This window comes from Pongo pygmaeus, chromosome 8 (assembly GCF_028885625.2).
Source record: "Pongo pygmaeus isolate AG05252 chromosome 8, NHGRI_mPonPyg2-v2.0_pri, whole genome shotgun sequence".
Lineage (NCBI taxonomy): Eukaryota > Metazoa > Chordata > Mammalia > Primates > Hominidae > Pongo > Pongo pygmaeus.
The window spans coordinates 109,305,654-109,320,273 of record NC_072381.2 but is presented as its reverse complement, the minus strand read 5'-3'; the positions used below and the strand labels follow the sequence as shown (position 1 = coordinate 109,320,273).

At 34.8% G+C, this 14,620-nt stretch overlaps 1 protein-coding gene across 2 annotated transcripts in view; it reads right to left on the bottom strand.

The window, feature by feature from the left end:
* SLK (STE20 like kinase) overlaps positions 1–14,620 on the bottom strand; it is a 61,270-nt gene that overhangs the window by 13,488 nt on the left and 33,162 nt on the right. Inside the window, exons 8-13 of one of the 2 annotated variants that reach the window (XM_054435934.2) lie at positions 14,129–14,257; positions 12,172–13,530; positions 10,012–10,142; positions 9,668–9,791; positions 7,340–7,519; positions 4,797–4,889 (exon numbers count right to left, since the gene is read on the bottom strand). In XM_054435934.2, the coding sequence (XP_054291909.1) occupies positions 4,797–4,889; positions 7,340–7,519; positions 9,668–9,791; positions 10,012–10,142; positions 12,172–13,530; positions 14,129–14,257 (2,016 nt within the window). The remainder of the gene's footprint in view (positions 1–4,796; positions 4,890–7,339; positions 7,520–9,667; positions 9,792–10,011; positions 10,143–12,171; positions 13,531–14,128; positions 14,258–14,620) is intronic. The other variant, XM_054435935.2, reaches the window with a different exon arrangement.

The following is a 14,620-nucleotide window of genomic DNA, read 5'->3' as shown; positions in this document are numbered from 1 at the left end:
TTCAATTCAAAGAAAATCTTTATTAAGCACTTAGTAAATGGTGGGCACTATACTACTTAGAAGGTTACTAAAATTAATGAAAGAGAGTTCTGCCTTCAAGGAGCTTCCACTCAATTGGTCCCAAGTATCAACAGTCTTGGTCTCAGTCCACATAAAGAGTAGTGGGTCCCTTCCCTTAGTATCACATTTTTAAAAGTTCAAAAGTAAACCACAGAAAACTCAAAGCCGGGAATAAAGGGTTCAGAAACCATGCCTCACAATGACTGCCTGAAAGAACTAGAGAAGTGTTCCTTAAAGCAGCTAACTCACAAAGGGTAAAGAAGAGCTATGACTGTTTATATACCGAAGCAGGCAGAACTAGCACTGTGTGGCTGCAGAAGTAAGATAGGGATCAACAGGTAAAAGTGAAGATAGGCAGATGTAAGTCCAATGTATACAAGTCCTAACAATTAGAGTTAGCAAAGAACCCAGCTGCCTTACAGAGCTGTAGACTTGAAAAATTAAGCAGAATCTGGATGACTATGTAGTCAGACACTGTATAAAGGATTTTTTATATTAAAGCTAAAAATTATCTGAAAAGGTCCCTTACACACTAATCAACATATTTCATTACCTCAAAACAAACAAAATGTTAATGTTATTACACATTCACTAAATTCCCTAACTTCAAAAGCCAAATACAATAACATTCACAATGGAATTTATAATTAGAAATTACTTTCAGGTACGAAAAGAGCACTCACATTTCAAAAAGATTACACAAACACACTTTAAAAAAAAAAAAAGATGAACTTAATCACTTGGATTAACAAATAAAAGACAACAACAAAAGAACCCAAACTATTAAGGCCAAAAATCATTTTTTAAAGTAAACACATAAATTGTAAAATGAGTGCCCTTTAAAAGAACAAGTTTAAATGTGGATAAACAATTTTATCATATTAATCAGATAACTATAAACATTAAAAATACAACTTTGGGGTCTAGAAAACTGTAAGAAAGGGTTATGATATATTGGGCTATTTGTATAGAATTTGATCATTTTAAATGAAAAGAAAGGCTAAAAATGGTAATGATCAGAAAAGTGATCGTAATTCATAATTTCTCCCTCTCCTTTTAAAAATCAATGTTTTACTTACTCTCTTAGAAAACAGTAAAAAGTCAAACAGCTGCCAATAATAAAAAACAAGTCTAATTTCAGGAGAGGAAAAAGGAGGGGTTGAAATCAAGCTGTATTCTATCTACTCCTGTTGTATATATCAAACGTCACAAACAAAAATTACAGTGTTAAATGAGCTAGTTATTTCCCTATAGAAACTGCAAGAAAGAATACAGCTTGGCATTTCCAACCTAACTTAAAACTACAATAAGGAGAACAGCAACTCACTATCCATTATTGACTACTTGAATAAATGGAAAATAGAGTTAAATGGAATGAAAATCACTACTTTTAACATGGCTTTTCTGACCATATCCATAATTAAAATATCTACATAAACATATATGCAATCAAAATGTCACTTCACACGAAAATAAAAATCTAATCACAGCATTCAATTTCTCACATGTGCAAAGCTTATACTATTGAGAGGATATTTTATTTTCTCGAAAAACATGAAAATCCCAAATTAGAATTTGTGGCAGGGTAGACAGAACACTGTGTTAAAAGTGCTCTAGTTCCAGCTCTACCGTTAATCTCTTATGTGACTTGAGGCAGATCACAGTCTTCTGTGCCTCAATTTCTTCTTCTGTAAAATGGTTATATGACTCCATCCCTATATTAGGGTGGTGGCAATGAGAATCAAATGTGAAAACTCTGAAGAATACTGTACTCTAAAGTCAGGTTATCACTATTATTGTCATTACAAACATTATCATGTATCAATCATCTAGATTTTGGCAAATGAAGTCAACAATGAAAAGGCACATGTGAAAAGGCAGGTAAAACAGGAGAAGCCATCCTCCCACAGGCACGTGGGACTTACGTCCTGCATTTGGGCGTTGAAGACTGCACAAGATGACAACTGAAAAGACTGAATCATGATCTGAGCAACACCCTGTGGATCAGAATAGAATGCACCTCCCAGGTGAGAATATATCTGAATGACTTTTTGTAAATGAAAAGAATAATTATACAAATGTTGAGTTTCTTGAGGCCCAGAACAAGTCACTTAACAGAGGGACCTCTTTCCCATCTGTAAAATGAAGGATTTGAACTAGATCAGTGGTTTCCAAACTCTAGTGTGTTGCTGTTGTTTTTTAAGCTAGTAGAACCCCCTTTTTTAAAACTCACTTCCAAAAATCGCAGTTTACAAAACACAGCAAAAGTGGTGCTGCTTGAGTTGAAGCAGAAGCAGGGGCTCACAGCCCAGAGTCCTTGCCTTCTTAGGGACTCCCAGAGTTGCTTCTTCCAAAGTCAAAAGTTCCTGTTAGTATAGTTTGAAAACCACTGGACTTAAATGATCAAATATGTTCTAGCTCCATGACTGTATGACCATTACTTATGAATTCTCAAAAAAAGTATGAAATAGACTGTAAAGTTATAAAGCTTTTGTACCTTCACTTAAAGCAGTAGATAGAAATACTTTTAATATTTGTTAGATTACTAAATTCCTCATTAGATTTACTGAAGGAATTTATGATTACCTTCAGCTCTACTCAGAAAATACTGGCCTGTTCCCAAAATTATATGAAAAATCACCAACAAAGTCTTATTAAAACATAGTATTACCTAATTCATTCAACATTAATTCTCAGTTTCGACTTTAGAATTTGATACATGGCCTTTTGGAATTAATAAACGCCTATATTCCTTTATAAGGCAAAAACCATATTATTCTAATCTGGTTTGAAATCCAAATTAACCAAAAGTACATGTGTGGCCAGCAAGGACTTCCTCTTCACTTGGTAACAAGACATGGCCAAGAACCACTGAGTCAAGCTGACGAGAGTTTAAGTTGCAGCACAAGTAGGTAGCTTAAATATGAGAGGCAGCATGGTGCAGCGAATCAGTGTGTGAAACATGTACCCAAACTTATCTGGATGAGAATCCTGGCTCTACCACTACCCAGGTATGTGACCTTGGGAGGGTCACTCAGCCTTCCTGTGCTTGAGTTCCCTCAACTGTAAACTGGGGGTAATAAGACTACAAGGATAATTAGCTCAGATTAAATAAGTTCATACACATAAAGCATTTAGAACAATGCCTGACATATAGTAAATGCTGCGTTTGCTATTAACCACCTTAAACTAGGAATACCCACACCAGGCCAAGACAAAATGTTTCAATGGCTCATAGCAAGAAAAAAACAAAAGCAAACTAAATTTATTCAGACAAGCTAGTTTTATTTAATTTTTAAATTCTAAGATTATATTTTCCTTATTTTTCATGGTGTTAAAAATATTCTCTCCTTTGAAATGATGGTGATAAGTAAATGGCAGTTTTAAAATATCTTTACTTAGCAAAATTTAAAAAAAAAATTTTTTTTAATGGCAGCCCATGTCATGGTCCCCAGTGGTTTTTATTGTTTCTATGTTTCTTTTTATGGGTCTATAAAATCCACAAGTCTGGGAACCACTTGTTAAATCACATAAAACGACATTAAAAAGATAATTCAAAGGAACAATTAAATACACGATCCACATCTCTTCTTCCTTTCACTGACTTACGTAATGGAAAATTGAGCTCATTTATCCTTGCCTCCAGGCTTAGTATAAATTTAATCAGAAGATTCATCTTCCTTCATATGAAAGACTTTGTCATGTGAGATAATTCTAGAAAATTCTGTTAAAAATACTAATTTATCTCACTTTGTAAAGAATTCACCAAGCCGGTGGTGGAGGCTCACGCCTGTAATCCCAGCACTTTGGGAGGCCGAGGCGGGCAGATCACGAGGTCAAGAGATCAAGACCATCCTGAACAACATGGTGAAACCCTGTCTCTACTAAAAATACAAAATATTAGCTGGGTGTGGTGGCGCATGCCTGTAGTCCCAGCTACTTGGGAGGCTGAGGCAGGAGAATCGCTCGAACCCAGGAGGCAGAGGTTGCAGTGAGCCGAGATCACACCACTGCACTCCAGCCTGGAGACAGAGCGAGACTCTGACTCACAAAAAAAAAAAAAAAAAAAAAAAAAAAAAAGAATTCACCCATCTTATGACAAGGCTTAACTTTATCATCACCTAGATCGGGTTGCTTTAAACTCTATATAGGTAGAAATAGTCTTATTTGTTTAACTGCTGGATTGTGAACCAAAAAGAAAAATAAGGTACTTAATATTTAAAATCCAGTCTTAAAGTTGCTTATGTTGTCAAGCTTAAAAGTAATACATGTTTGAACTACCATTTAAAGTTACCATTTGCTATTTTTCTTCTAACTGCACTTTATAGAAATAATAGCGTTTTAATGGGCATACTTTTTGTAAGCACAAAGCTTATATACCATCCTCTGTTTTTATGTCCTAAAAGTTTTCTATCAAACACTGGCATTACTACTTAAAACTATAAGCTCCCATCAAGATTAAAATCAGATAACAGTGGATTATACATTCATATACTTGTTTATTTCATCTGGAGTCAACTTTGCAAACATTCCACTTAATTTCACATTAGCAACTTAAATGTCACCATTAGTATGAATTTAGTATTAAAATAAAGAAGATTCCAGGAGTTTTTGAATGGGGAGAAGTCAACATCATATAATAACAACACTTAAAATTTACCCTTTCAACCATGGTTTATCAAGCTGTGAGAAAATGGTGCTTTCTGGTTTTAGTAGCATTAAGCTGCTGCTGTTACCTGAGCATGCTGGCTTTGTGCAAGCTCCTCTTTCCTGCGTTTCATGAGCTCTTTTCTCAGCTCTTTGGGTGCTTTCTCCACTTCATTTATAACCTACAGTGTATAAGCATGCAGGAGGTGGGGAAATAATACTTTCTCCACAGCAAGCATTTATGAGAGCAGATAAGCTACAAGTCAAAGTTGTTAAAAAGTTCCTTTCAACATGCATTAGCATAGGTGTTAGTCTGGTGAAAAAGAATGAAAGAACAGAACATGCATATTCTCAGTGCAGAAAGGGACATTACACCACACAAAGGTTAATTAGTTGCTTAATAACCCTATGTATCATTCTCTTTCTTAAAGGTCCAAAGACAACCAGCGAAGAATTACTGGCAGCACTGATGCTGAACTAAGGTGATAAACTCAACTGACCTTGTTGAAAGATCATAAAATTATAAATGTATCTATGGACACAGTTGGAAATACTGAACATAAGGAAAGCTAATGCCATTTATAAAAGTGCAAAATTTCATAATTGGCTTGATCATACTAAAGAAATAATGCTAAATAAAATCTACTTAATGAGGCCAAAAACAAAAAAGGAAAGCAAGTCTTAGAATACACAAAGGAGAAATAAATGGATACTAAGTTTTTTCATAAACACACCATTTTACACATGGTGTGGTAAAAATGAATGTATCTGATGATCTTGAATAGGATTAAAATAATATTCCCCTTTGCTGACAAGTTAAGCCAAGCCTGTCAACTTAAAAATTGGTAATATAAGCACTCTTAAAAGTAAGTTTAGTAAGCTATGATTTATTATAGCAGATAAAATATAGAATGAAGTACATTTTAGAGCTCCTTCTTTTAATCATTTCAAAATGCTAGAAGTATATTCCATCTAACAATAGATCTGTAATCCAACTACGAAAAACAATCATGTGTTTACAAGTAGAAGCACCAAAAGAAACCAGATTCCAAATCACCACATGCTATTGATGGTCTGTGAAAGAGACTGATTTTGATTTAACATCGTGTATTTAAAATTTCCCATCAGTAATCCCTCATGAAACCAAATCACCATTAAAAGGAAGAGACTCCCCAAACGCAAGAAGTTTAGCAATAAGGAAAAAAAAATACATAATGTAATTATTTAAAATATGCATATCATGATCTCAAACATGTTCAGTGGCTGAAACTCTCCTACCCCCAAACAAAAACAATAACTGAGACTTTTATATTTAGGATTAAACCATATATTTATCTGTAAAATTTTTAAAATTTAACTGATATAAAGAATATCTCAAAAACTACTTGTGAGAAAATTAACATGTAGCCCCAGTAATGTCATACCTCACAGTATATACAGCAACTCCACATAAAACATAAGAAATAGTAATAAAATAGTGATTTTTAGAAATGGAAGCCACATCAAATAAAATTACATATCATTTCATTCATCTTTATCTAAAGAAATCATAAAATCACTGTATTTATTAATGTTTGACTCTATCTTTTTTAAAGCAAATCCTTAAGATTCAGCAGTATGACATTCAATTTTCTTCTCAATTTAAATGTTGAGGTCAATGAATCTGGGTATTTGAGATGTGTAACAAAAGTGAAAATGCATTTATTAGTTTGGCTGAGGTTTCTGTTTGTTCCAACCCTAATAAAATTGATCACAATCATTGTCTCTGGTGTCTTTTATATCATGACAAGGCAAATCGTCTTCCTATAGTGAAGATGTTAATAAATTATAAAATTATCTCTGAAAATTACCTACATGTAAAGCTCTTTTAGTTTTAATTTGGGACAAAAAAAAGATGCTAATATAATATGTAGATCTTCCTTCTGAAGCAATGACAATCTTTTATACTGCAAACAGATTCTATAACAATATGAAACAGTTTCAGGAAACAATGAAAAAACTCATTCTAATCAAATGACTTTACAGATATGTTCCACTTCTAGTTCTTCAAAGTACCTCACAATTTGATGAGTTATAGATAGCATGTCAAATTTCAGGTTATTCAGCTCTTTTTTTGGCACAATACCCATGAAAGGCAATAAAGCTAATCAACAAACAAAATTGTTAAAAGTATGAATTAAAGATGACAAATAACTTATAAATAATAAAATGAATCACTGCTGCCACTGGCAAACACAACATAGTAAGTTTTCTAAAAAATACTTTTATATAAGGACTTAAATGTGTTGCATTAAGGACAATGGTAGACTGGAAGATGGATTAAACTCAATTTGAAGACTTGATTCAAGGTTTAGCTGAATATTTAGGGGTAGTCTTTGAGCAGGTCATTAAAACCTCTCTTGAGGTGAACTTAAACAGGTCACTAAAACCTCTCTTACTCTAGTTTTCTTGGCAGTAAAATGGGAATGACTGACCTTATTACAACTCTATATGACTGTTCAGAAGACCGAATGAAAGAATGAATGCTATTTAACTCTCAAGTATTATTAGTATTCCTAAATCCTTAGATAGTCTTAAAACAATTTTTTTTAAAAAAAAGCTTTAGTAATTAAAAACAGTAGTTTACACTTACCTCCTTCTTTCGGTTCTTCAGCATATTCTGAAATTTGGACAACTCTTTCTCTTGTTCTCCTTTAATGCGTTTGGCTTCATCTCGCAAGCGATTTGTGTGCTCTTGTTCCAGGCGTTCGATAGTCTGTTTCTGCTGTTTTTCTAGATTCTCAATTTCCTGGTCATATTGTCGCTTTTTACTCTGTAAAACAATATAGCTCAAGATGATAATTTTTCCATCACCCATATTAACACCTTATAGTAAAGATGTTTCCTAAGAGAACATAACTAGTATTTAAATTTAGTAATGTACTACAACCTTCACAATACTGAAAAAGTCAAATCCACTAAAACATGTTATGAAAATTCTCAAAAAAATGAGTTCATTTTTTTCTAACATGGAAATTTTTTTTCTATTTTATTTATTTATTAGAGACAGGGTCTCACTCTGTCACCCAGGCTGGAGTGCAGTTGCACAATCACAGTTCACTGCAGCCTCGGCCTCCTGGGCTCAAACGATCCTCCTGCTTCAGCCTCCCAAGTAGCTGGGACTACAGTGCATGCCACCATGACCAGCTTATCTTTTTATTTATTTATTTATTTGGAGAGATGGGGCTATCACTATGTTGCCTAGGTTGGTCTTAAACTTCTGCGCTCAAGCAATCCTCCTGCCTTGGCCTCCCAAAATACTGGTATTACAGGCATGAACCACTGTGCCTGGTCTTTTTTTTTTTTTTAATTTTCTGTTTTTTGTTTGTTTGTTTTCTTTTCTTTTTGAGACAGGATCTCCCTCTGTCACCCAGGCTGGAGTGCAGTGGCGCAATCTCCGCTCACTACAACCTCCACCTCCCAGATTCAAATGATTCTCATGCCTCAGCCTCCTGAGTAGCTAGAATTACAGGCATGTGACATTCTGCCTAGCTAATTTGTTCTGTATTTTTAGTAGAGACGGGGTTTTACCATGTTTGCCAGGTTGGTCTCGAACTCCTGCTCTCAAGTGATCTGCCCACTTTGGCCTCCCAAAGTGCTAGGATTACAGGAATAAGGCACTGCGTCCAACCCAAAATTTGTTTTCTATTATACTAGTAGAATGTTCAAAGTTTTTAGATTATCCAGAAGAATAGCTAATTGTTGTGAAGTAGTAAGGCAAATTAGAAAAATTTCAATAATTATCCAATAAAATTTTTGATAAATCAAAGAGCTTATTTGAAGTCTACTTTAATAAAATATTATTAATAATATCACCATTATTTAATAATAAGATTGTCATTTTCAGATTCACTCTTCCACATTAAGATTCTTAAAATAAACACCTTATTCTATTGGAACAGATCTTTTGGAATTATAAATCTACTCTTGCAACAAGACTCCTGTTTATATAACACTCAGTAACACTTTTTGAATACAGGTATAGTTACTTATTTGTAATGGATGTTTTCTTTTTAAAAAAATTGAAAAGTAAAACATTTTAGAAAGTATGGTGGGGGAGAAATACAGATCTTATAAGGTTTTGGAAAACAATATAAGTACTATAAAAATACTCAATGAGAACAAAAGTTCACTATTTTCTTAGGAAATCTCAGTTATGATCCAACTCATGTAATCAACAATCCACAGTTCACACAAAACAATCTTTATCGATTAAAATTACAAATCAACACGAGGACTATATTCAAAATATGAGTACTATAACATTTCAAATGATACTTTTTCTAACCTACATTAAGGCAGATAGTCAACATAAATTACAAAAATTTTATATTACATTACTAATTCCTTTTCCAACTTTGGACACAAGGCAAAAACTGAAGGACTCAGTGACAGCTACCCAGGACTAGCTGGCACTATTTCCTCTAGCAGCAGGAAATAGAGATGTGGAGGCTTAACTGTAGAAGCCAGATAATAAAGTACATTTTTAAAAAGCCCCTGAGGAGTCCTACTGCTCAGCTAGGTTTGAAGGCAATTGCTCTAAACTGGCTTAAAATCTTGGATTCCAAATCTGAAAGATCGAATTAGAGCACTGAAAAATTATCCAGCAATAGGCAAATCTAGGAACTTTGTTTACTGGCTTCATGATTTTAAGTTTTCATGAGAGAAAAAACAACCCATCACACCATAAACCAGCTTGAGGTAGACTGGGATAGAAAATCCTTTCAAGAAAAAAGAATAAATCAATAAAAGGCATCCAGAACACCAAAAGGATAAAAATGCCAGAAATAAATCACAAAGCTAGAGAAATCTGGCAATCAGAGAACAAGTTCTATAACCTGTTTTTTTGGTCTGTTTTTAATGCAGTAAATGTCATTATTAACACAAAATGATATAAAATGGTATAACAATCAGACTTTACCATCATTTCCTGCTCAAAGCGCCGGAAAATTTGTTCTCGTTGTTGCTGTAGTTTGCTATTGAGCTGTTGTTGGGCTCTTTGCTCTTCTTTCTGAAGAAATCTTAATTCCCGAAGTTCCTGACGTCTGATAAAATTTAATGGTAATGATAGAGAAGACAGCAAAAATTACACTTCTGAAATACGTTTTTTTTTAAGCTTTAAAAATTTTCTTTCAAGTGGAACGGTAGTAAAAGAATAAAAAAAAAATCAGCCAATAATTTACCCTTGTTTCTCTATTCTTCTGACTTTTCAGAGACTGAAAAGAAGTCACAAACCAGTTTTAATTACGTTGTTTCTCTACTCACCTAAGAAACCGCAATTCTTCAGTTTTGGAATCACTATCTGTAACTATCTTTGATGTTGTTACACTCACTTCTACACCATCAACAATAAATTTGCGTGTTTTCTTCAATGTTTTCTTTTGTCTTCTTGTTTCCTGAGTGAGATTTTATTTTAGTTAGGCTTTGTACAGGGAATACTGGAGGTAGAAAACATTTTCTTCTTCTTTTAACATTTCTTTCTTTTTTAAAACAAAATAACTGAACAGCCATGCAGACTACACATAGAAAGTATAAATATAAAGCAATAGACTCATCTGTGGAATCAGTTATAACACCTTAAACGTCATCTGACTTACACGTCTTTACAGATGAAATCAAATTTTTTCAAAGTATGCATTTTGATCGTGTTCATGTACAGCTTTTATGACACATTATAATTAGGCATAAGTGATAATGAGCAGTTCACATGGCTAATCAGTAGAACTTTACATGTTACCCTTTTTTCATCTTTTCAATTTGTAGTTTCTCAGATACCTCTGCTTTTTCACTGACAAAACAATTAAAAATGAATTTGTGGGGCTCATCTCTTAAAAAAAAAACTAAATTGACAAGTCTGAGGGTAGCTGGAAATCTGTTTTTTTTTGAAAAAGCTCTCAGGTAATTTTTAAACACTGCCAGCACTGGGGATCAAAATCTACTTAATCAGTAACAATAATATCAACAGCCCCTCCCTCCATCTCAGGGCCAGAGATATATGTATGATTTTAGGGTTACTAGAAAGACAGTGCCTCTACTGCACCCAAAAGTACCAGATTTGGCTGCTAGCTATGACCTAAAATTCTTTATCAAGACTAAACTCTTCATTCCTCAACTGGTATCCAAAAACATCTAAATGCAAACAGAAATAACAGACATATAAGACTCCTACAAATACATTTTGGTAAACAAATTAAGTGTTCAGGGCAGATACTTACTGGGTGTTGATATGGAAGAAAGGGTTAGAAGGCAGAGGAAGCAAAAATGGAATGTGAAAATGCTAAACTCAAAATGCATCCAAATTTTAAACAGTTTCCTTTGGCACCTTCCAATCACCTTTCTGCATCCTCTCCTCTTACTGTTCTCTTCTCCAAGCTTCCAGGATCCTCATGCTCTTCTTCCAGAGTCCAGGACTATGGTACCCTACCCAGGATTCCTCCAAAATCTAAAGTTGGCACACTCCAAAAAATACACCTATCTACACCTTAACCTCCAAACTTCACATTTCTTCAGCTCCCACTAAAAGTTCAATAATTAATATCTTCTTCATTCTTATACAAGTTATTTGCATTTTTAAAAGAGGCTATTAAGTCAGTGAATGAATTTCAGAGTGGTGGTTATTTCAGTCAGTGAAAGAAAGTAAACTGAAAAAAGAAGAAAATCCTAGGAATACATGTAACAATTTGGGGCAGATAGGCAGACTAATCACTCATGCCCTAGAGGTCCATCTATGTCAGTTTTCCTAGGTTGTTCCTGCTTTTCTGTCTTCTCTTCTGCTACTATCAACCCAGAGGGTCTAGGAAGTATTTTCCAAGGGGAAGCCCATGGATCACCTGCATCAGAACTCTGTGGGATCTTTTTTTTTTTTTTACAAATACTGATTCTTGGGACCCACTCCAGACTTCTACATAGCCGCTAGTAACTCCTAAGCACACTAAAATTTGAGAATTACACTCAAAGCTCCACGTGTTCTGGGCTTTAGTGTTTGTTTTGTTTTCCCCACAATAGTTCTCATGGCAGTAGCAATGTCTGTGACTGTATGGGCCAATGGTAAATCAAGGACTGTTTACACCCTAAATGTGCTTAAAAAGAGATCATTCTTTCAATTTCTAATTCTCTCATATATTGTTGATTCTTGCTAATGTTGCATCTAGATACGTCCAATAAAGGAACCTAATCACACCAAGCAACCATATTACACTGTTTATCTGCATCAGGTCTGCAAAAATAGGTAGATCCTACCACAAAATTTAAAGATTACATCCACAATCTCCTTATTTCTTTTTAATTGCTTTCATAGGCTGTAAGAATTTATATGGTTAATACATTAATTTAATGCTGTTTTATTTTCAAGACATCAATTTCACATAAACTCTGAATTGAGAAAATGGCAAAGGAAATCCCAAACAATGACTCATGTACACTTACTTGTAAAGATATCGATCCACTGTCTTTAGTTTTACTTAGAAAGCTAGAGATGGATAAATTCAAGTCAATACTGCTAGTATCAGCAGCGGAACCAGTGCCTGAATCATTATCATTTTCCTTTGGATTCTCAGATTCTGGTGGCAGAATAGTTTCAGTTTTTGATAAAGAACCTATTGCTTCTTTATTTTCTCCACTGTCAGAGTTGATATTAATACTGGGTATTAGAACAGGCTGAGGTTCAGTGGGCTGTGAAACTGCAGTAACTTGAGGCTCTTTTTTAATTGACATTGGAATTTCTTTTTTCTCTTTATCTATCTGAGTAGTGACTTTAGAAGCATCCTGAGCTTCACTTCCTAAAGCCTTTTGGTCAGTATCAGCCACCACACTTCTGACCTCCATTTCTTCAGTGCTACTTGACTCAGTGATTTCTTCAACTTCAGTTGTTCCTGGTTCCTCATTGATGTCCATTATGTTCTCTGAACTGTTTATTACTTGTTCCTTATTTTTACCTTCTTCTATTTCATTCATTTCAACTATTTCTTTAATAGGAACTTCCTTAGTACCACCAGCCTCAGGACCCACCATGGGCTTATTAATTAACTTCTGGCCTACTTCGACCACTTCTTTCCCATCATTACTCTGCGTATCCTCAGCGCTGTCTTCATCCGCTTTCTGAGCCACATCTGCTGCCTCATACGTTCCTGTCACATCACTTGTATTGCTGATCACATCTTTTTGAGTTTTGTCTTCTTCCCCCAGTTTCTCTTGGGTGTCTTCCTTTGTAAGCCCAACTTCACTATCAACTGCCTGAATATTTGCCTCTTTTTCTCCAGTCTCTTGAGAAACTAAATTTACTGTTTGCAAAATAGTATCTTTAATTTCTTCAGATTTTATAAGCTTATTTTCAAACATCTGTTGCTTTTCCTGATCCTTTTCTTCCTCAGACTTTAGATTATGTTCAATATTTGTTTCTAAGGTTATCATTATATTATTCTCTTTTCCTTCACTGACTGAATTAATGTCCACAGTTTCTTGGTCTTCTGTGTCAGGCAGATTTTCAAGCTTGGGCCTCTTCTCCTCTCTCTCATTCTCCTTGATTACTGCTGTTCTGTCATGGAGTTCAGTCATTGCTTCTAACTGAGCATCGGTAATATGTTCATTAATATCCTCCACAGCCTTTTCAGGTTCATCAGTGATAGGTTTTTCATTAAGAATTTTGCTGTTGAGTTTATCTTCAGAGTTACTACGTTCTGTTTTTTCTGAGACAGATTCCAAAATACAAGCATTTTGTGAAAGTTTATCTTCTTCAGAGCTGGCGATACTAAGGTCAGAAGACGCACGCTTACTTGCAGGTATTGGCTAAAAAAGATTTAATGTATTTTTAGTGTTAAAACATGACTTAGAGTGACCAAAACAATGTTTACAGACCTACAGTGATTTCGGATCTTTATTCAGTAAATGTTGCTGAATTTAAAGAATTAACAATTCTTCTCATAAGAAATATAACAAAAATGGGCTGGGTGCGGTGGCGCACACCTGTAATCCCAGCACTTTGGGAGACCGGGGAGGGCAGATCACTTGAGGTCAGGAGTTTGAGACTAGCAGGGCCAACATGGTGAAACCCCATCTCTACTAAAAATACAAAAATTAGTTGGGCATGGTGGCGCACGCCTGTAGTCCCAGCTACTCAGGAGGCTGAGGCACAAGAATCACTTGAAACCGGGAGGCAGAGGTTGCGGTGACCACTGCACTCCAACCTGGGTGACAGAGTGAGACTCCATCTCAAAAAAAAAGGAAATATAACAAAAATGTGCAGCGAGGAGCAACCTTGCTACTAATCTTCAGGTCTAAATTTAAAGGTTTTGCGTTGCCATCCATCAATCCTTAGATACAGGTACAACTACACGTCAAAACCCAACTCTATTCACTAAATGAAATTTCTTTCCTAAATACTGACCAGAGAATTTTCTGTTTCCTCCTCTTCATCTTCCTCTTTGCCATCTTCAACTTCTTCTGTTACTTCAGCCTTTGCCTCTGCAATCAATTCTCGGATGGGTTTGTTGGAATCAACAGTAACAAAGGGATGCTGTTGATCATTAAAAAGAGCATACTCAACAACTGGAATACTACTAAACTAAGTTTCAAACACACACAACACACATTCTTATGTGGTAAAAAATATGAACACGTGGGCAGGAAAATGACAGACAACTTCAGATAATGCTACATCTGAGAAAGAAAGAGGGGAGAGGGCTTGAGCAAAAGCAGGGACTGCCTACAACTGGATCTGTACATTTTTAAGAATCTGAAGCGAATTTGTCAAAAATGATAAGAATTGTTTTATCTGGGTAGTAGGTACATGTACTTTCTGTATGTTTGAAAACTTTATAATAAAAAATTTTAATTGAAATTTAAAGCAAGTGTCAGGTCACTACATTATTACTTTTTT